This window comes from Notamacropus eugenii, chromosome 5 (genome assembly GCF_028372415.1).
Source record: "Notamacropus eugenii isolate mMacEug1 chromosome 5, mMacEug1.pri_v2, whole genome shotgun sequence".
Taxonomy (NCBI): Eukaryota; Metazoa; Chordata; class Mammalia; order Diprotodontia; family Macropodidae; genus Notamacropus; species Notamacropus eugenii.
This window is the reverse complement of record NC_092876.1, coordinates 57941418-57963829: the sequence shown is the minus strand read 5'-3', so window position 1 is coordinate 57963829 and position 22412 is coordinate 57941418. Positions and strand designations below refer to the sequence as shown.

At 43.4% G+C, this 22412-nt stretch overlaps 1 protein-coding gene across 1 annotated transcript in view; it reads right to left on the bottom strand.

The window, feature by feature from the left end:
• Window positions 1-22412, bottom strand: part of IGSF21 (immunoglobin superfamily member 21) — a 393709-nt gene that overhangs the window by 74650 nt on the left and 296647 nt on the right. The window contains exon 4 of the mRNA XM_072609085.1: window positions 7795-7913. Coding sequence (XP_072465186.1) covers window positions 7795-7913 — 119 coding nt within the window. The remainder of the gene's footprint in view (window positions 1-7794; window positions 7914-22412) is intronic.

Sequence of the window (22412 nt, the reverse complement as noted above, 5' to 3'; positions counted from 1 at the left end):
GGCCACTTTCATGTGAGTCAGGGGTAAAGGAGGAGATACTGGCAGAAGGCATCTGAGTGATAGGAGATGAGGAAGAAGAGTCAATTTAAATATCTAAAATAATTAAATTAAATAAATTTAAATACCTCAAAACAAAGTATGAGGTAAGGGTCTCAGCTGAGTGAGTAAGGGAAGTGAGAGCCATGGGAGGCTTGAGGAGGGATGAAAAGATTGATGAGGGCAGTATACAAGAATTCCCTAGCAGGAGTGAGGGCACAGTTAAAGTTGTGTTACATAAATTTGTAGTGGACCAAGTCAGCACAGTTATGTGATTTTCCTTGAATTCATTTAGGGGAACACATGTAGGAGTGAAGGTGGTTGATGGTAGAAGTAACCCAAGATTGAGGCCTGGCAGTGATATAATGGGGACTTATATCACTCACTGTGCCCTGGAACTCAAGAGACAAGGACAGTGTAGAGCTGAACTTGTTCACCAAGGGGTTAAAACAGGGTAAAGAGGAAAGAGTGGCCAGTATAGAATGATGGCCTGGGAGAAAATTAAAGGGTCAAGGGATTGGAAATCATCGTATGGACAAAGAGTAGGGTTTGGTAAGGGAAGATAGAAGGAGAGGTGGAAAATTATAGTCAACAAAAGAATTTCAGAATTTTTGAACATGGAGGTGGTGTATTTGTAGATGATGGCAAGATCAAGAGTATGGCCATCTGCGCTGGAGGTGAGAGCATGGGAATTGAACAGGTTGAAAAAACTGAGTGGTTAGAGTGTTTGAGGGAGAAATTCTCAAGTTTGGGGAGGAGAGAAAAATTGTAAGTCAGGTATTAAACTCATTAAGAAAAAAAGGTAGTGACCTGGGAGTTCTTTAGACAACAGTTACAAGAATTTTGATTGGGTGGTGGATATGGATTGCATGGACCTCAGAGAAGGAGAGGTTGAAGAGTGATGTAGAAAGGGCAACTACCTGAAAATAGCAATGCAGAACAAAGAATATTCCAACTCCCAATCTTCAACCAGTAAGTCAAGGGGAATGAGTGAAAAAACAACCAGTGCTAGAAAGAGTGGCCAGGAAAGCTGTATCATCAGGGTGGCATCCAGATTTCAGTGACTGATAGAAGATAGAAGGAATGGGGAAGAAAAAGATTTGGGATGAAGGGAAATTTGTTGTCTATGAAACAGGCATTCCAGAGGGCACAATGGTGTTTGGTTGGGACTTTGGGGTGGGATAGTTGAGGAGAATGGGAATAAAAGATTGAAAGGTAGGCAATGACATTTGAATGATGACCTTCAAGGCTTCAGAATCATGGAGATGTGCAGGGTATTACCAGGTGTGAGTATATTCATTAATGAATAGAAAAGTAACCCTCCTCTTCCCAGAGGTGACTGGAGAGCAAGCAGAAGACAAATGCAGCATGAAATAGAAAGTGTGTGTGGTCAGATGGGATGCTCTGTTTTACTAATGCTCTTTCTTCTGAAGTCTCGAGATTAGGCCGAAGAGGGCTAAGCTAGATGCACAAATCAAACCTACACAGTAGAAGATGGAAGACCAGCTTTCCGCCAACTTCTCTCTTATGGAATCATGGAATATCAGATCTAGGAGGGCCCTTAGAACCCAGAATATTTGAATTCAAAGGAACCTTCTAATCAACTAGTCTAATACTCTATTTTATTGATGTGATAGCTCGGGTTCATAGATAGGAAATGACTTGCCAAGAGTCACAGAAATGGTTTGTGACAGAACTGAAACTATATAATGCAACTCTGCTGACTTCCAGCCCAGGACTTCAGAATCCATCACATGCTGCTGCTTCTGTATAATAGAAAGAATTGGAATGTAAGTGGGAAAAATGAGCATTGTTACCCATTTTCCTCCATTTCTCTTACTTGATTTTCAAAAATCCTTTTTGAGCTCTTCCATGGCCTGAGACAAATTCATATTTTTCTTGGAGGCTTTGGATGTAGGAGCTTTGACTCTGTTATCTTCTGAGTGAGTGTTTTGATCTTCCTTGTCACCACAGTAACTTTCTATGGTCAGAGTTTTTTTCTTTTGTTTGCTCAGTTTCCCAGCATATTTCTTGACTTTTAACTCTGTTAAGGTAGACCCTCTGCCCCAGGCTTCACAGGTTTTGTGCAGGTGTTTTCAGAGATACTTCTAGGGACCTGTAAGTTTTTAGTTCTTCCAAGGTGGTATGATCTAAGGAGAGGTTTTAATTACTCTCCTAGCCTAATTACCCTATTTTCCTAATGAAGAAATCAGGAAAAGTCACACATAGAAAGTATTCCCTGAGCTGTGTTTTGAAGGAAGCCAGGGATTTTACCAGGAGGAAGTGAGGGAGAACATTCAGAACATGGAAGCTCAGACAAACTGAGTGACTTGTGCAAGGTTTTGGAGCAAGGTGGTGGCAGACCCTGCCCCTGTCCTAATTCATGGTCTAGCCTTTCTTTCACTAACCCGAGCTAACTCTCAGTGAAGTTGTATGACATTGGGTTTTTTTTCGCAAATTGTAACCTGCTCCAGCGTATGTTAAAACCAAGTCTTTCATCCCTGAATAAACTAGGAGGGAGGGAGAGGTGGTAAGGTCTGGTTGCTGCCCACTTTGGACAGCTGACTGCCAGTCTTCACAGCACAGGAAAAGAGGGACACCAGCCCTCTCCTTCTCTTTCTTCCCTGGAAGCCCGTGTTGTCATCAGCTAGCTGATGTCTCTGGAAGTGAGGTCTGACAGTCAGTGAAAGTTTGTACATTACTTCTCATACATTATCTCCTTGGAGCTACCTATAGGTATGACAGGTATTATTATTCCCATTTTATGGATGAGAAAACTGAGGCTTAGAGAGGGTGTGTGGTCCATGGTCACACAGCTAGAAAAATGCTACAAAAGGAATTTGAACCCAGATCTCTGTGATTTCAGTCTTATATTCTTTCTCTTCTGCTATGGTGCTTAGATCACAGAATCTGAGAGCTGGAAGGCACCTCACAGTCACCTGATCCACCTCCCTATTCAAAGAAGAACCGGATCTACAGCCTACCTGACAGATTTTGACCCAGCCTCTGCTTGAAGAATCCATAGAAGAGGGGAGCTCACTACCTCTCCCGGTAGGTAGTCCTCATTATTAAAGAAGCCTTTCTTTTGACAAGTCTTTAAATTTGTCTCCTTCTGCCCCTTAATAATTGAGTCAGCTGCTACTACTTGGAACTGAAGGCTAAGGAGGATAAGATCATGGAATCCCTAGATTAGAGCTGGAAGGTACCTTAAAATTAATTTAATTTACACTCCTCAGTTTACAGGTGAAGAAACTGTGACTCAGAGAGGAAAAGAAATTTGCCGAGGGTCACATAAATAATAAGCAGTGGCAGTACTCTGCCTAGAAATCTGGTCTTCTTTTCATGATGCCACATGACTGTGGCTCCAGTTCCTGGGTGGGAAATTCATAAAGTTCATTTCTTCATTTATTCAACATTCATCCATTCATTTGTTCAACATTTACTCAGCAGTCATGCATGCATTTACTCATCAGTGATTCAATAATTCTCTGGATAATCATTAATTCATCCATTCAACATTAATTAATGAATTCGCTTGGAGTCCATTCATTCAACATTCATTCATTCCTGTGGCACATTCATGTGCACAGATTTGAGTCTCCCACCTTTGTGCCTGGGTACCCAATACTCTGGATGTTCTCTCTCTCACCTTCCCCTGGTAAAATCCCTGGCTTCCTTCAAAGCACAGCTCAGGGGACCCTTCTATGCGTGACTTTACCTAATTGACCTTACCCTCTCTCTTATGCCCAGTTATTGGCAGATGTCAAACTTATGTTGTATTACTACAAAGCTGATATACTACATAGAATTTTGGTTGAGAGATAGGAAAATCTGAGTTCAAACCCTGCCTCAAATGTTACTGGCTGTGTGACCCTGGGCAAGTCACTTTATCTTGGTCTGCCTCAGTTTCCTTATCTATAAAATGAGGATAATAATAGCACCTACCTCCTAGGGTTGTCATGAGGCTCAAATGAGAGAATATCTGTAAAACGCTTTGTAAGCTTTAGAAGTCTTTTCTAGTCCTCCATAATCTTAGCACCTTTCTTCTGAAACTGTGCCCAGTTTATCTTGTATGTATCTTCTTTGCACTGAGTTATTTTCTTTTTGTCTCTCGTTTCCTTTCCCCCTCCCCCATTAGACTGCCCTTGAGAGCAGGACTGCCCTTTACTTTCTTTATATCCACTTAGCACAATGCCCAGCACACAGTAGGTTCTAAGCAAATGCTTGTTGTGGTGGAGGGAAAGAAAAAAAGTGACTTTATTATATATTTAAAAGGAAAGTCAGTAACTTTATTATATATTTAAAAGGAAAGGCAAGTTGTACATAGTAGATTCGCAGCTTCACATGCAATCATTTTTTGAATAATCCTATGTTATGGAAATGCTTATTTTGCTCCATAAATTAAAATTAAATAAATAAAACAATTTTTTAAGTGCTCTTCTACTGGCCGAAAGAGCATTATGTAAAAGTTAGCTAACATTAGTGAGCACATTTTACATTCATTTATTTGTCATCAGTAAAATGTAAGCTCCGTGAGGTTAAGGATTGTTTTACTTTTATCTTTCTACTGTCCTGCACCTGGCAATGGCTCCTTGCACAGAACAGGTGTTTATTCAGTCAAAGTATAATTTTTTAAGCACTCCCCTCCCCCACCCAGGCCATGTGCCAGGAACTGTGTAAAGGCTCATAAAATGAAAAAAAAACAAACAAAGCCAAGAACAGCTCATGCTCTCAAAGAGCTCTTGTTCTAATGGAGAAGACATCATATAAATTAATTATGTACATACAAGGTATAGATAGAGCAGATGAGAGGCAATCTCAGAGAAAAGGCAGTAAAGCACCATAGATGTGGGTCGAATCTTAAAGGAAGCCAGGGAAACTGAGAAGAGGATGTAAGGAGGGAGAACCAAGGCAAAGGCATGGAGGTGAGAAATGAAGGGTCATCTACGAGGTCAGTGTGACTGGCTCACCTCCAGTAGAATAGAAAGTCCTTAAAGAAAACAATTGTTTTGCCTTACTGTCCCCCACACAAAGCACAGTAGGAGAGCTTAATCAGCCAGCAGGTATTGATTACTACATTCCTATGTGCCTAGCACTGTGCTAAGCACTAGGGATACCAAGGAAGATACTTCCTGCCCTCAAACAGCTTATATCCTAATGCGGGGGAGGGAAGAGCATGTAAATAAACAGCTCTATACAATCCACATACTGACTAAGAAGATGAAAGGGAGCCTTAGAGGAGAAGGAAGTCTAGAAAGTGACCAAGGACAGCTTAGCTCATTCATTGCTCAATTACACTAAAGCAGGTTTTTAGGTGGCAAGAGAGACCTTTCTCTCTTCTCCCTGTCCCAGTCTCTCTGTCTCTGTCTCTTCATCTCCTTCCTCCCTCCCCCTATTTCCTCTCTCTTCTTCTCCCTTTACCCCTCCCCCTCCCTCTCTTTTTTCCTCTTTCTCCCCCCTTTCTTCTTCTCCCTTTCCCTCTTCTAGCAATAGAGGAGATGGAGGGTGGGATTGGGTCAACAGTAAAAGTCTCCTGTTCTTGATGTGAGTCTTGAAAGAAACCAGGAATTCTAAGGGTGGAGGGGAGGAGGGGGAGCACACAGGATGAAGGCAGCCAAGGCACCAAGGGAGGCTGGGGGTGCCATGCAGAAAGAACAAGGAGACTTGCATCGGTGGATTGTAGAATGTGTAAAGGAGACCAAGGAGAAACATTAAAGGACTTTATGTGTGATCCTGGAGGGAATAGGGACCCACTGCAGTTCGCTGAGTAGAGGTGGGCTGGGATGGCATGGTCAGATCCATGTTTTAGAAAAAGCCATTGGGTAGCTTGGTGAAGGATGCTTTGGAGTTGGGAGACCAATTATCAGGCTACTGCAGTAATGTGGTGGAGAGGAGCCAAAGGCCTGAACTAGGGGCTGGTTGTGTGAGTGGGTAGAAGGGCAGGCATGTAAGAAATATTGTGCAGGTACATTCACTGAGCAAATGTTTAAAGAGTACCTAGTGTGTGCAGTGTGACCATAGTTATTAGCCAGTATTTTAAAAGCACCTACTATGTGTGCAACATTATTAACACGAATTATTTTTAAGAACTACTTAATTAGTACCTACCATGAACAAAACTCAAGTGATTTCTTCCCCAGCCACCAATTGTCCTCTGAAAAGGGCATTTCAGGAATTAATCAGCAGGTAGGGGAAGGTTTGGAGGACAATACCTGAACTACCAAGAAGTGTTAATTGGCCTCTAGTCCTTCAACTCCTTCAGCCTACTTAAGTTCCTGGCTTGTATTGTGTATTGGCAGCTGCATTCTGGGCCCACCAGGCTCGAAGCTCCCTCCCTTCTTCTCTCCCTCCTTCTATCCCTCCTTCATTCTAGATCCCTTGTCTCCCAGCCAGTGGCTGGCATGAGAAGCTACCCCTGACCCACAGCCTAGCTTGAGGCAGTGGTCCGAGTGCCTGCAAGCCATCTTGACCAGACTTCTCCTCCATCTTCTTTCCTGAGCACAGACATCCAACTCCAACTGCCTCACCCTTTCCACAAAAGCCCCGACCTGAGTCCCCATAGAAAGGTAGTTACAGAGTAGAGGGAGTTCTGGAAATATTCTCAGAACTACAGAATCTCAGAGTTAGAAGGGAGCTCAGTGGACATCAGATCCAACCTTGTATCTGAACAGGATTTCTTGACTAGTCAAGAGATCCAAGTTCAAATTTAGGTTTTGCTGATTTTTAGCTATTTGGTGTTGGGCAAGACTTTGAAGGATGCCATTAGTGTATAGAGCTCCAGGCCTAGAGTTGGGAAAACTTATCTTTTTGAGTTCAAATCTCAGACATTTACTAGCTGTGTGATCCTGGGCAAGTGACTTAACCATATTTGCCTCAGTTTCCTCATTTGTCAACTAAACTGGAGAAGGAAGTAGCAAACCACTTGAGTATCTTTGCCAAGAAAACCCAAATAAGATCATGAAGAATTAGACATGCTTGAGCAACTGAACACCAAGAAGTCTGTGAAGTGAGGAATTTCATAGGCTCATGGAACCTTAGTGAGCATGGAATCCAGCCTCTGCATTTCATAGCTCATAGGATCATAGCTCAAGAGTTGAAGAAAGGACCTCAAAGACCCTCTACTCTGACCTTCTCCTTTGAGAGATGAGGAAACTGCCTGTCACACAGGTAGTAAGTCACATAGCTAGAATTCAAGCCCGACTCTCGATAATGATGCTGCCAATGCTTGCTTCACAAGACTGTGCTTTGTATACTTTGTACATAAAGACTGTGCTTTGTAAACCTTCAAGAGTTATTGAAAATGTGAGCCACTATGGTTGTGGGCACTCAGTCTATGCACACATACGTCTGCCCAGCTCTTTCCCATTCCCTTTCCTTTGGCTCCATGTCCAATACACACATATACACACATGCACACACACACACATATACACACTCAATGAAGGCTGGCTCATTTGACAATCAACAGCTGCTCAGAAAGGAAGGAGAAGAGTCTGGCAAATGGAGGGTCCCAGCACAAAGCAGATTTGCTGTAGAACCTTTCCCATACCTATTTAAAACCTTCACCCCCCAACTCAATTCAGAGTATGGGCAGAGGGACAAGGAGAGTTCCAGGGAGAAGGTCCATGGACAATGTCCATTCCTACAAAACAGCAGTAGGCATGGCCCCACACCCCTCAAGTCCTCCTTGATCAGCTGCTAGATAGAATATGCCCTGCTCCCATGTCCCCGCTTCCCCCTTCTCCCCATATCACTCACACATGACGTTGAGGAAGATGTTGCCGGATGCCAGGACCACTTTCTCCCTCGTGGCTCGGTCATAGATGCCCACGTGACACTCATAGGGCCCATTGTCAGAGATCCGGACCTCAGGCAGCCTGGGCATGTGATGGAAAGAAGGAGGGAGAAGAAAAATAAGCATGAAGACTAGGGGGACGGTGGTCTTTGAAAGGCTACCAGGGCATGTTTTAGCAGAGCAATAAGGAACCTCAGGCAGGCACCACAGAAACAACCATTAAAGAGCTCACAAAAAGGAAGGCAGTGTCTCCCTTTGGTCATCCTATCTACTTGGTTACTCCAAGTCCCTCTATAAGGATGGGCCTTCCCTCCCCTTCTACCTCTACAATGCCCCCCATGACTAAAATAAACAATGAAGGCTGGCTCATTTGACAATCAACAGCTGCTCAGAAAGGAAGGAGAAGAGTCTGGCAAATGGAGGGTCCCAGCACAAAGCAGATTTGCTGTAGAACCTTTCCCATACCTATTCAAAACCTTCACCCCCCAACTCAATTCAGAGTATGGGCAGAGGGACAAGGAGAGTTCCAGGGAGAAGGTCCATGGACAATGTCCATTCCTACAAAACAGCAGTAGGCATGGCCCCACACCCCACAAAAGCAAAACCAATAAAAAACAAACCAATAACCCAAGAGGCCAAACCACATACAGAGGGGGTTAGAACACAGGATGTCAGGTCTGAGAGGGCCCCTAGAACCCAGGATGTCAGAGTTGGGAGGCCCCTAGAACACAGAAGGTCAGAGCTGGGAGGGTCCTAAGAACATAGGATGTCAGAGCTGGGAGGGACCTTTAGAATATAGAATGTCAGAGCAGATGGGATCCTTAGAAGAGAGAATGCCAAGATTAAAAGAGAAGCAGAAAACAGAAAGAATTTTTACAGCTAGTGTCTGTGATAAAGATCTCATTTGTAAAATATATAGAGAACTGGGTCAAATGTATAAGAATGCAAGTCATTTCCCAATTGATACATAGTCAAAGGATATGAACAGGCAGTTTTCAGATGAAGAAATTAAAGCTTTCTGTAGTTGTATGCAAAATTGCTCTAAATCACTATTAATTAGGGAAATGTAAATCAAAACAACCCTGAAGTACCACATCACACCTATCAGAGTGGCTAACATGACAAAAGAGGAAAATGATATATGTTGGAGAAGATGTGGAAAAATTGCAACACTAACACCTTGTTGGTGGAGCTGTGAACTGATCTAACCATTCTGGAAAGCAATTTAGAACTATGCCCAAAGGGCTATAAAACTGTGCATACTCTTTGACCCAGCAATACCACTTCCAGGCCTATATCCCAAAGAGATCATAAAATGGGAAAAGGACCCACAGATACAAAACTATTTATAGTAGCTCTTTTTGTAGTGGCCAAGAATTGGAAATGGAGGGGATGCCCATCAGTTGGGGAATGACTGAACAAGTTGTGGTATATGAACATAACGGAATATTATTGTTCCATAAGAAATGATGAGCAGGGGGACGTCAGAAAAACCTGGAAAGACTTACATGAACTGATGTTGAATGAAGTGAGCAGAACCAGGAAAACATTGTTCACAGTTACAGCCACATTGTCGATTGACTGACTTTGATAAACTTGGCTCTTCTCAGCAATGCAAGGTTCTAAGACAACTCCAAAAGGCTCACAATGGAAAATGCCATCCACATCCAGAGACAGAACTATGGAGTCTGAATGCAAATCGATGCAAACTATTTGCTCTGTCTGTCTGTCTGTCTCTTTTTTCTCATACCTCCTCCCATTGATTCGAATTCTTTTTTGCAATATGACTAATGTGGAAATATATTTAATATGAATATATATAGAACCTATATCAGATTACACACTGTCTTGGCGGTAGAGGGAAAGGAGGGGGAGAAAATTTGGAACTCAAAATCTTGTGAAAGTGAGTGTTGAAAACTCAAAAAAGTAAATAAATAAATAAGAAAAAAGCACAGAGAGTATCAGAGCAGGGAGGGACTTTAGAACATTGAATGTAGGAGCTGGAAGAGATCTCAGAACACAAACTGTCAGCACTGTGGGGATCCTGTTTAGAAGATGTCCAGATGTCCTTTAGCAGGGAGTTCAGAGGACATCTGGCCCAACTTTGCATCTGAACAGTAATTCTTGACTCCAGTCCCTTCGCTGTAGACCCAAGTTCAAATTTAGCTTTTGCTGGGTTTTAGCTGCTTGTGAAGTAAGGCGTTTCATATGATCAAGAGAGGTAAGGGAGTGTCTGACAGACTGTCAGAGCTGGGAGGTACCTGATCTCTTCCCAGCTCAAAGTTTGTTCCCTGGTGGAAACTGAGATGCCCTTAGGGAAAATGACTTGCCCAAAGTCATAAAGACAGTGCCTGAGGGCTTAAGACCCCCAAGGGGCAGGTCTATAGGGTGACCTGTGCCTTGTGGGGGTGTCTGACCTCAGAGTTTCTTTCTCTTCCTTTTCCTTCCTACAAGCCCTTGTTTCCCTTGGTCAGTGAGGGAGCAGATTCCTTTCTATCCTCTTTACCAGGGCCTCCCTTTGGCATCCAGGCTGCCAGGTAGCCCCCCTCCACTCCTCCTCTCAGGGGAGTCTTCGGGACTTAGCTCTAGCTAGCTTGTTATTCTCAACCACTTCATCTTAAGACTTACTTTACTCTTCTGATTCAACTAAGTGTCTCTGTCTCCCTCTTCATCTTCTGGCTCCTTGCCTTGGCACTCACTGATCTCTGGATGAACTCCCTCAGCTGAAGTCTTTCTTCTTATCCATTGTCCTACAGATCCAGCCAACCTCTCTCTCCTTCTGGGAGCAACTGAACCCAGGAGACAGTACCACATGGCACAGAGAGGGTGGGTGGGACCGTTTCCTCCAGCAGAGGCAGGAAGGACTGATTGTATGTCATCCCTGATGCTGCCTGAGAATACTGAATTCTTGTTGTGTGGAATATAGTGTCCCTGGGGCCCAGGCTGCAAGGAGCCCCAGGGACTCTGTCTGCCTCTGTTTGTGTCCTGGTCAAGCACCCAACAAGTGACAGTTATAATGATAGTCACCTAGATGATCCATATTGGCAAGAGGTACACAGGTGATACAGAAGTGATATGGATTTTAACGATGTGTGACAGGTACCTAGATATACTCAAGTGACACATGCAGGCCTCTTTTTAGGGAGAGATAACAGATTTAGAGCCAAAAGAGACCTCAGAGGTCATGTAGTTCAAATCTTTTATTTTATAGGTGAAGAAACTGAGGCCTAGGTAGGGGAAATGAGTTTTCTGAGGTTACAAAAATGGTGACAGGAATGACATTTGAACACAGGACCTGTGACTCCAAAAGCTTTGTTATTTCCACTGTACTGCATTGTCTCTCTGGTAGCATCTCCATCATGCACTTGCCAGCTATGCAACTATTGATCATGGGCATGCCCATCATCTGGTTACCCACCACTTACAGAGATGTCACCCACGCTTTTATTATCCATAGGAGTGAAGAAGGAAGGCATTCGTAGCATGAGGGAAAGTCTGAGCAAAGGCATGGAGGAGGGAGAAAGGCAGTCACATGTGAGGAACATTAAGAAAGTACCAGAGATAAGTGATAGGTGACGTGTGGAGATGAAAGATGTAAGCACAGGCTTTTTATGAAGGTCACTGCTAAATACCCTTTTGATATATGATCAGAGTGATGGGTGGGTGAGGGGTGCATGATATGAAATAGAAGCTATTTGTTATATAAATATATACTATAAACATGTATTTACTAATAAGTTCATAATTAAGAAACATATATAGATATGCACATACAAAGATATTTTGTTGTCATTTAGTCATTTTTCAGATGCGTCTGACCCTTTGTGATCCCATTTGGGGTTTTCTTGGCAAAGATGCTGGAGTGGATTGCCATTTCCTTCTCCAGCTCTTTTTATAGATGAGAAAACTGAGGTAAACAGGGTGAAGTGACTTGCCTAGGGTCACACAGTTAGTAAGTATCTAAGGCCAGATTTGAATTCAAGAAGAGGTTTTGAATTTAATAAGAGGAATCCTCTTGACTCTAGGCCAGACATTTTGTCCACTATCCCATTTAGCTGCTGCCCCTATACACACACACACACACACACACACACACACACATACTATATGTATGCATATATGTATATATGTGTGTATATACAAACACAATACATACACACATATATGTATATATGTGTGTATATACAAACACAATACACACACATATATGTGGAAGTGAGTAGTACTACATACTAGTACACAGTAGTAGTACATAGGTGCATATGTAGGTGAGTGGTAGATGTACAAGCGATATGTAGGAGCTGGCTTCTGTAAGGTACAAGTATGCCTGTACTGAAGACAGGAATGAATGAAGGAAAGAAAGAAAGGATAGTAAGGACTTGCCATGTGCCAGGCATATGCTAAGAACTAGGATACAAAGACAAAAAGTAAGACAGTCCCTGTCCTCCAGGGGCTTACAACCCGAAAGGGGAAGACAGTCCCCCTGGGGAATGGTAACCAAGGAGGAGTGTTTGGGGATGGTGAATGAAGTTGGAGGGCATTGGATTGTCCCATCTTTCCCAGGAATAGGGATTTTAGTGTCGGGAGAGGGGCAGGGGATGGCATGTGTGATAACGTGCCACCCACCTGCTGAAACTGCCCCAGCACAGCAAGGCCAAACACAGAGTTGCAGTTACACTTCCCTCCCCCTCCTTTCTACAGACTCCTTTGTACCTGGGATACAAGTTTGATTTTGTTGCAGCCTGGCTCTCTTTCCCTAATCTCAGCTTTTTACCTCACCTGCCTCTCTTCTAAAGTGAATTAAGCATCCCAGAGAGTTCCTTTCCTCAGGAACTGCGTGGCATTGATCTGCTGACTGGTTAGTAGGCCTTGTACAGATAACAGGGGGCTGGGCAGGGGCTTCTTTTCACTAGCAATGGACTGCAATCAATAAACTATTAATAACTGCAAAGGTTTAGGGAGAGATCAGTGTAATATAGGCTAGTGGCAGGAGTTTACCAGCACTGATGGTTTCTCAGAAGGGCAAGTCATTATGTTATTATAGACAAAGTACACGGGAATCAGATGCCCTGAGCTAGCCCTACTAGCTAAATCAGCCTTGGCTGGGAAAGAGAAGGTCCAAAGAAACAGGGATGAGCTTTGGGAGCAGCAGTGGCTATGGAAGCCCCAACTTGGCTTTGCAGAGGGTGTGGACTAGGTGTACTGGCTGTCTGAACACCTGCATGTATTTTATAGGACAGAATTGTCTCTGAACTATAGATTCTGAAAGAAGGAAGGTAGGATAGAATATGTTTGACTATAGGAGTCAGAACTGAGAGGGGCTGTAGAACACAGACTGTCAGCTGGGAAGGTCTTTAGAACACAGGATGTCAGGGATGAGAGGGGCCTTAGAACACAGAATGTCAGAGTTAGGAGGGAATTTAGAACATAGAATGTGAGAGCTGAGAGAGGCCTTAGGAGATAGAAGATGACCATAGGAGAAGATGCAGGTCTCAAAATGTCAGAATGGGCAGAATACTCAGAATTTTAGATCTAGAAGAATATCAGGGAATCTAACTTCCTTCCCAGTTGCAGGATTGTACTGTATGACCATCCCCAACAGGGATTCACAGAGACTACTTCAAGACTTCCAACTGGTTGGGTGGGGTTTCGGATATAAGAAGACCAAAGAACCTTGCCAGTCCCTTTCCCTTTCCCACAGGTCATCAGCCCCACAGACTGCCCACCGAAGTCTACTCAGAAGTCTTGATGGGTCATTTCAGGAAGAGACGCGGTTACCAATCAGAATATCTGTTTCAAAGGTTGGGATTATCTTTCCAAAATTGTGGTTATACTGTAAGCTTCTTGAGGACTGCAACTGCTTTTGTCTTAGAATGCTTATCCTCCAATATGGTGCCTGGAACATAGTAGGTAATTTAAAAATGCTTGATGAATGAATGAAGGAACATTTCTAATTCCTGTAAATACCCTGGATACTTCTAGTTTAGGAAGCTAAGCAGAGTTAGCCCTGGTTAGTAGTAGTTGGATGGGAGATATACAGGAGTACAGGAGGCTTCTTAGGAAACAGTATAGAAGTGCTGGGTTTGGAGCTTGATGACCTAGGTCAGGGGTGGGGAATCTGCAGCCATAGGTCCAAATCCAGACTTCTTTGGTCGCTACCACCTGTGTGAGTTTGGACAAGGCTCTTCTCCAATCTAGGCCCCAACTTCTTCAGGTATAAAATGAGAGGTTTGTACTAAATGACCTCCAAGGTCTCTTCTTGATCTGAATCTATGGGCCTATGGTCTGAAGTCGGTCAGTTTGATGGGGACACAGAACGCCTGAAGGGAAGCAACACAGTCATGGGATGGAGCTCATCCTACGTCTATTGTCCGGGAATCTCTCCAACCTATTCTCAAGCATGTTTCTATTTCTATCCTGTACAACCCCTCAGGGTAACGAGTCCCCTATGGTTACTCCCCATTGAGTAAGTAGAACAGCCTTTGATTTCCTGAAAATCTCGTCCATGCAGCTTCCTGGCAAGGCTCTTGCTCTCGGATCTGGGCTTTGGTGGGCAGGCCTATGTTTGCTCGCTCTCAAACACCTTTCATGGCCATAGAGGCTTTGATCAGATTCTCTTTGTTATCTCAGAGGGGAGAGTCCTCATTTTTTGGACTAAAAATGGTGACTTTTCTTTTCTTTTTTTTCCTAGGAGGTGAGGGGATAGGAAAAGTCTGAAGGGCAGGGAAGCTGTCTGTTCTCTTAAGTAGGTTAACCCTGTCCCCAGCAACCTTCCCATTTGCTTAGCCATCCTCTTGAAGTGATTGAAAATCAAAATTAATGTCATTTAGCTGTTTGATGGTCCTTCTCATCCCACTCTATGGAGACTATAAGTGGTGCATGAGAGACAGTAAGCAGTGGAAAAAATCCTGAACTTGGAAGCCAGAAACCTGGATTCTTGTTCTGATTCTTTCACTAAATAGGTGGTCTCTTTTGAGCCTCAGTTTCCACATCTGTGAATTTTTTAAAAATCAAGTCAATTCAACGAGTGTCTGTTATATAGTTACTGTGTTCAAAGCACTATGCTAGGTGATGATAACATACGCAAGGGAATAGAAGGATAGATGGATTGGAAGTTCAAGAATCTGGGTTCAAATCCCACATACTTAAAACTTGTGTCTCCTTGGGCAAGTCACTTAGCCCCTGTTTCCTCATAGAAATTGGGGAGGTGGTGGACTAGATGACTGCTGAGGTGATTCAGTGATAGTCTTAAGGAGCTTATGTTTTCATGTTCACATATAGTTGTGGTGGGGGTGTGCTGGTAAATGTTTAACAATCAGCTTTCCTGGGAGTGGTGGTATATGCCCAAAACACTTTTAAGTTTCATTTGCATGATTAGCATTCTCTCCATTTCTTTCTTAAGTCTAGTCAATCAACAAACATTGGATCAAGCTGAAATTTGCAGTACTTATTGATTTCTGAGGTGGAAGTACTCACATTGAAAATTTAACAATCAGCTCTCGCTTTAGGATAACCCTGATTTTGACACGAGATAAGTTCAAAGGAGAAATATAGGCAGAGTACTACAAGAGCTTTGAGGTATGAGAGATGAAATTCACCTGGGTGTTTGTACAGGTGCAGTGGTAAGAAGGATAATGGAGGGCTTCCGTGGAAGAGGGGGCGTCTATGTTCTCTTTCAAGTGAATTTAATGGCTAGAGATAGGGAGTCCATCCCAGGCATAGGCAGGCAATAAGCAAAGGGCCAGCTCAAGAAGGGTGGGAGGACAATGGGGAATAGACAGCAGTCCAGTTTGTCTGAGAGAAGGAGAGGAGATACAGGATTTGGCAATATATGACCTGGTTTCACCCCAGAATGTCTACTTATTTACTGAGTGATTTTCTGTTTAGCTAAATTCAAAGACCTTTTCTCAGTCTTCATCCTTCTTGATCTCCATGCAGTATTTAACACTGTTGACCGCGTCCTTCTCCCAGACCTTCTCCTTGGTGTTCTTCCTGTCTATCTGACTCATCCTTCTTGCTCTCTGTTGCAGGGTCATCACCCATGTCCCACCCTCTAGACCGAGGTGTTGCCAAGCGCTCTCTCCTCTCTTCTCTCAACACTCTTCCCTTTGGTGATTCCCCTCAGTTCCCAATGGTTCAACCATCATCTCTACGGAAGTGACTCTTAAGTTTCCATATCTACCCCTCACCTCTCTTCTGAGCTCCAGCCTTGCATCTCCACCTGAGCACCCTTTAGGCATCTCAAGCGTAATGTCTCCAAAACAGAACTCACCATCCTTCCCTGAAACCTCCTCCCAACTTCCCTTTTTCCTTGTACGGTACCACCATTCATTCTTCCAGTCATCTAGACTTGCACCCTGGGAGTCATCCCTAACCTCTCACCCTCATTCACCTGCTTCTCATAGCCAGTAAGTTACTGCTGATTCTACCTTCACAGAAATTCTCATACCCTCTTCTCTCTACTCAAACCACAACCACCCTAGTTTTGACCATTATAACTTTCTCCCAGACTATTGCAAAAGCCTGCTAATCGGTCTCCTGGAGTCTAGTTTCTCCTTTCTTCAATCTCTCTCTGGCTGCTGCCAAATGGATGTTCTTCAAGGACATGTCATCCTATCTCAGGTACCCACTGGTTGTGTGACCTTAAGCAAATCATTTAACCTCTCTCAGACTCAAGTTTCCTCATCTAGGAAATGAGGATAAAAACACCTGAATAGATATAGAAAGTGGCTAGTAAGCACCTACTGTGAGCCGTGCATAGATACATGGAAACAACTGTCCTTATCCTCAGGGAACTTACATTCTAACAAGGAAAGACAAGACAAAAGGGGGGAGCTGGAAATTGGGCTGGGAAAATGAGAGGAAAGGGAAGGAGTGGGCCAAGGCTACTGATGAGGAGGACACCAGCAGTCCAGAGTTTGAGTTGAGATGGGAGTGAACTGAGCATGGGCATTGTCCCTCAGGAGACTTTGATCTCACCAGTCTCACAGGGTTGCTATGAGGATCAAATGAGACAATGTACATAAAGCAGTTTTTAAACATCAAAGCGCTATCTAAATATTTATTATTATTGTTATTTCCTCTTTAGAGTCTTCTCTGGCTCCCGATTGCCTTTAGGTTAAAGTAGAAATACCTCTATCGACATTTAAAGTCCTTTGTCGGCTAGCTCCAATCTATCCTTCAAGGCTAATTATACCAGTCATGTCCAAGTCTTTGTGACCCCATTTGGGGTTTTCTTGGCAAAGAGACTGGAGTGGTTTGTCATTTCTTTCTCCAGCTCATTTTACAGATGAGGAAACAGAGGCAAACAAAGTGAAGTGATTTGCCCAGGCTCACACGCAGCTGGTAAACATCTGAACTCAGGTCTTCTTAACCCCAGCCTTGGTGTTCTATGTATGACACTGCCTAGTTGCCCTTTGCCGGTTGACTTTGCCTTTATTTAGCATAAGATTTAGCAGTCTGTGAATATACTGTATCTCTCCAGAAGAATATAAGTGCCTTGAAGACAAAGATTATTTTATTTTTGTCTCTATATCCCCAGTCCCTAGACATCTGGGTAGCTCAGTGCATTGAGTGATTGACCTGCAGCCAAGAAGACCTCAGTTCAAATTTTGCCTCATACTCAGAGGTCAAATAACTTGACCTCTCTCTACTTCAGTTTCCTTATCTGTAAAGTAGGGATAGTGACATCACGGTTGATACCATTATAATAAAATCAGGGTGATGATATCAACAAACAGCGTTATTGTAAGGACCAAAGGAGATTTGTGTAAGTGCTATATAAATGCTAGCTTTTATTACTATTATAGTTCCTGGCATATAGTTGATGCCTAATAAATGTTTTTTGATTGACTGAGTACAGTGTTTATGGATATTATTTATAGCTCTTCTCTGGTATAGATTCTTTCGATTATCTATTTAACAAAAAATAACCGTTGGGTGCAGATAATGTAAAATGCTTTGTAAACCCTGAGGAAATAGGAGGTTTTGACTTGCAAAGGCTAGGGATGGGGCCTTTGCCATCTTTTGGCCCACTTGGTTCAGGGGCCTATGCCTTGGGCTGCCATCCAAGCCCTCAGTGCTCAGAGACCCAATCCTTCCTGGGAGGAATGGGGCTGTGGTCAGGCAGCCCTAACAACAATGCCCCCAAAACCTCTGATTGCTGCAAAGAGTGATTGAAATGTGTGCTAATGAGGCACTTGAAAAGCCTGGGTTCCTCTTGGGAAAATGGTCTCTGTGTTCAGTCCTGTAACTGGGCCATTTGTAAAGCATTTTCAGAGAGTCATTTCAACAGCCAGGTAGTTTAGCACTGTTTGCTAAACTCCCTTGGAGGAGGTTGATGTCCGGTCACAACTGCCTGCCTTTCCCAGGGGCTTTTGCCAGGAACTCATAGGCTTAGGGCAGGTAGGATGCGATGCTTCACCCATAAGAAGAATGAATGAATGAATGATAAAAGCATATATTGAGCATATACAATATATTAGGGAATATAAAATTACAAATGACACAGTCCATGGCCTCACGGATCTTCCTATTAATGGAGGGAGACAACACATTGCAAAACTTTGGATGTTTTGATAAGACAAACCTTTCCCTTGTGGAGTTTATCTTTAAGACAAAGGGTTTTAATCATTTTCAATTCCTAGACCCTTTTGACAGTTCATTGAGGTCAATGAACCCCTTCTCAGAATCATGTTTTTAAATGCATAAGATAAAATTATAATATTATAAAGAAAACCAATTATATTGGAATGCAGCCATCAAAATACTTTTTACATTAATCCTGATAGATCTGTGAAGTGGAAAGTAAAAACAGCCTGGTTTTACAGATGAGGAAACTGAAGTTCAGAGAAAGTAGGGAACATATCTGAGATACAGGGTGGGTATGTACAGAATAAGGACTCCCAGGTCTTCTAACTCCCAATCTAGCTGGGGAACCTTGCTCTAGGGAGGGTCCCCTGACCTCCTATTAGTGAAGTACACTGGAATTGGAGTCAGAAGAGCAAATCCTGCCTGGGATAATTTGTGTGACCTTGTGCAAGGCACTTCTTTGCGGGACTCAGTTTCCCTCTCTGAAAAAAACAAAGAAGTTGGACTTGACAATCCCAATAATACTTTCTACCATAGAGATCCAAGAAATTCAATGAATAGTACTATCAGGGATTGACAAAGATGGCGCCCTTGTATCACAGAATTTTAGATTTGGAAGGGACCTCAGTAGCCATCCAACTCAGACCCTAAAAAGAATTCACTTTATGGAAGACATATCTGATCATCTGGCCTTTGCTTGAAATCTTCAGTGGTGGGGAAAGGAGGCACCTCTTGAAGCTGCCATCGTTAATTGGTGTTGAATCGTTTCAGTTGTGTCCTACTCTTTGTGACCCCATCTGGGGTTTTCTTGGCAGAGATACTGGAGCAGTTTGCTATTTTCTTCTCCATTAATTGTCAGGAAGCTTTTATTCATCCCTAGCCCATACTCTCCACTTGGAAATTTCAACCCATTTAACCAAGTTGTGCCCTATCCCTCTTCCACATATCACCTTCTCAAATACTTAGAGGCTCAGAGATCAAGTGGTCACAGATTTAGACAAAGAAGGCATCTTTGAACTCATCATCTATCCACCTCTCTACCTCATTTCATAGATAAAGTAACTGAGGACCTGAGAGATTGTGACTTGTCCAGGTTTACCCAGCTAGTAAGATGGAATTTGAACCCAGGTTTTCCTGACTCCAAATCCATTGCCCTCTTGACTGTCTCTCTACAGATGGCAGTCATGACTATAGAGATGCAGACATTCTGTAGTCCAAATATTCCCAGGCTCTTCAATGGATCCTAAGGTGCATGATCTTTAATCCTCTCACCATTCTGGTCACCCTCCTTATATGACATGAACTGAAGACCCTTCACTGTCCCAGTTACCTTCCCTCCTCCATCCCCCAGATGTTCTCCACTTTGGCTTATTAATACTTTGCTAAACTGTGGTACCTAGAACAAAGCACAATACGTGATCTGCCTGAGTCAGAGAGCAAGCAGTGAAACTATTAAGTCAATGAGTATTTGTTTTATTACTATGGGCTAAGTGCTGGGAATATTAGAAAGGGGAATCCATGGTCTGCTGTCCTCAAGGAAGTTACATTCTAATGGGGGACAACATGTAAAACAACTAGGTAGATACAATTATACATATACATATGGAGAGAGAGAGAGAGAGAGAGAGAGAGAGAGAGAGAGAGAGAGAGAGAGACAGACAGACAGACAGAGACAGACAGAGACAGAGAGACAGAGACAGAGACAGAGAGAAAGAGAAAGAGAGAGAGAGAAACAGAGAGAGAGAGAGAGATCAGGAGAGAGGGAGAGAAAGAAGGAGGGAGATCAGGAGAGAGAGAAGGAGGGAGAGAAAAGATAAAGAAGGAGGACAGAGAGAGAAAAGGAGAGAGAGAGAAGGAAAGAGGGAGAGAGAGAGAAGGAGAGAGGGACAGAGATAAGGACACAGAGAGAGGAGGAGGACAGAGAGAGAGAAAAGGAGAGAAAGAGAGAGAGAGAAGAGATGGAAGACAATCTGAACAGGGGAATAAGGACCAGGGATGGCCTCCTGCAGAAGAAAGTATTTGAGCTGAATCTTGAAGGCAGTAAGAGAAACTAAGAGAGGAAGGTGAGGGCTTAGGGCATTCCAGGTGTGGTGGACAGCTAGTGCAAAGGTATAGATGGGAGATGGAATTGCAGGTAGACCAACACTACTGTACAGAGTGCAGAGATGAGAACAAGAGGGGGCCAGCATAGGAAGGGTTTTAATTGCTAAGCAAAGGAGTTAATCTTCTATCCTAGAGGTAATTGGAGCAGCTAGGTGGCACAGTAAATAGAGTGCTGGGTCTCTGGCGTCATACATTTACCAGCTGTGTGACCCTGGGCAAGTCATTTAACCCTGTTTGCCTCAGTTTCTTCATTTGTAAAAGGGATTGAAGGAGGAAATGGTAAACCATTCTAGTATCTCTGCCAAGAGAACCCCAAATGGGGTCATGGAGAATCAGACACAAATTAACCAACAACGAGAGGTAATAGGGAGCCCCTGAAGCTTGCTGATCAGAGGGGGTGAATGTATTGGCAGCTGGAGGGTGGATGAATATGAGGGGAGAGCGATTTGTGGGAGACCAGTCAAGAGAACATTGCTTTAATACAGACTGGATATGATGGCAGGTGAACTAGGACTGTCTGTGGAGTCTCCACTGTGAGTGTAGATAACGATGAATATTGTGAGGGAAGAAATGACAAAATTTGCCAACTGACTGGATATGGGTGAGTGAGTGTGAGGGAGAAATCAAGATATAATACCAAGGTTGTGAGCCTGAGTGACTGGAAGGATGGTGGTGCTTTGACAGTGAGAAGGAAGGTGGGGCTAAGGCAAGGGTTGGAAAGAGGCAGATAATGAGTTCTGCTTTGGACACGTCGTAGATGCCTTTGGGACATTGAATCTCAGATGTCCAAAAGGCAGTTGGTGATGTGGTACTGGAGCTCAGGAGTAATATTATGACTGGATATATCCATTTGGGAGTCATCTACCTAGTGATAACAATGGAACCCAAGGGAGTTGAGATCACCAAGGGAAATAGTGTAGAAAGAAGAGAAAAGGGCCAGGAACAGAACCCAGAGTGGGTGTGACCTGGATGAAAAGTTGGCAAAGGAGAATGAGAAGGACAGATAAAAGAGCAAGAGAAAAGTAGTGTTGTGAAAACCTAAGGAGAGGGTGAATAAAAGACAGGGCTCCATGGCTTCAAATACTGCAGAGAGGTCAAAAAGGATTAGGACTGAGAGAAGACTGTTAGATTGGGGAATTATGGGCACACAGGTAATTTGGGGAAGGATTGTTTTAGCTGATTGATGGGGTTGGAAGCCAGACTGCTAAAGGATTAGAAGTGAGGGAGAAAAGAAGGAAGGGCACCTAGTGTAGATGGTTTTCCCAAGGAATTTAGCCATGAAGGGGCAGAGACATCCTCTCCTTATTCCTGAAAACTATGTTTCTCTTAATGCAACACAAAATCACATTTGATTTCTGGGAGGATATATTATACTGTTGATTTATATTGAGATTGCAATCTCCTAAAGTCCCTGGAGTGGTCCTGATTGGTGAGGGAATGAGCATGATCATTTAGCCAGCTCTCTCTAGATCAGAGGTGCATCTGATCTAGAGGTGGGTCTGATGCAGGTGGGACCTGCAGCCTTGAGCCCACATGTGGCCTTCAAGGTCCTGAAGGGTGGTCTTTTGATTGAGTCCAAATTTTACAGAACAAATCAAAAAAGGCCACCCTTCAGAACCTAGAAGGCTACATGTGACCTCAAGACTGCAGGTTCTCCAGGGATCTACAGGGGTGCCCCAGCTGGCTACAGTTTATGACATCCTGTCTTCTGTCCTGCCACAGATCACCTTCCACCTCTTGCTTTGGGAACATTGATCAAATCAGAGCTAACATTGCTTCTGGAAAGTAACTGTCTTGTGGTCCCAGTCACCATCCTGGTGACTCCCCTGACTAAAACCTTCTAACTGGCCTCCTAAAGGATCACAGAGCAAAGATCTAGTGATGGAAG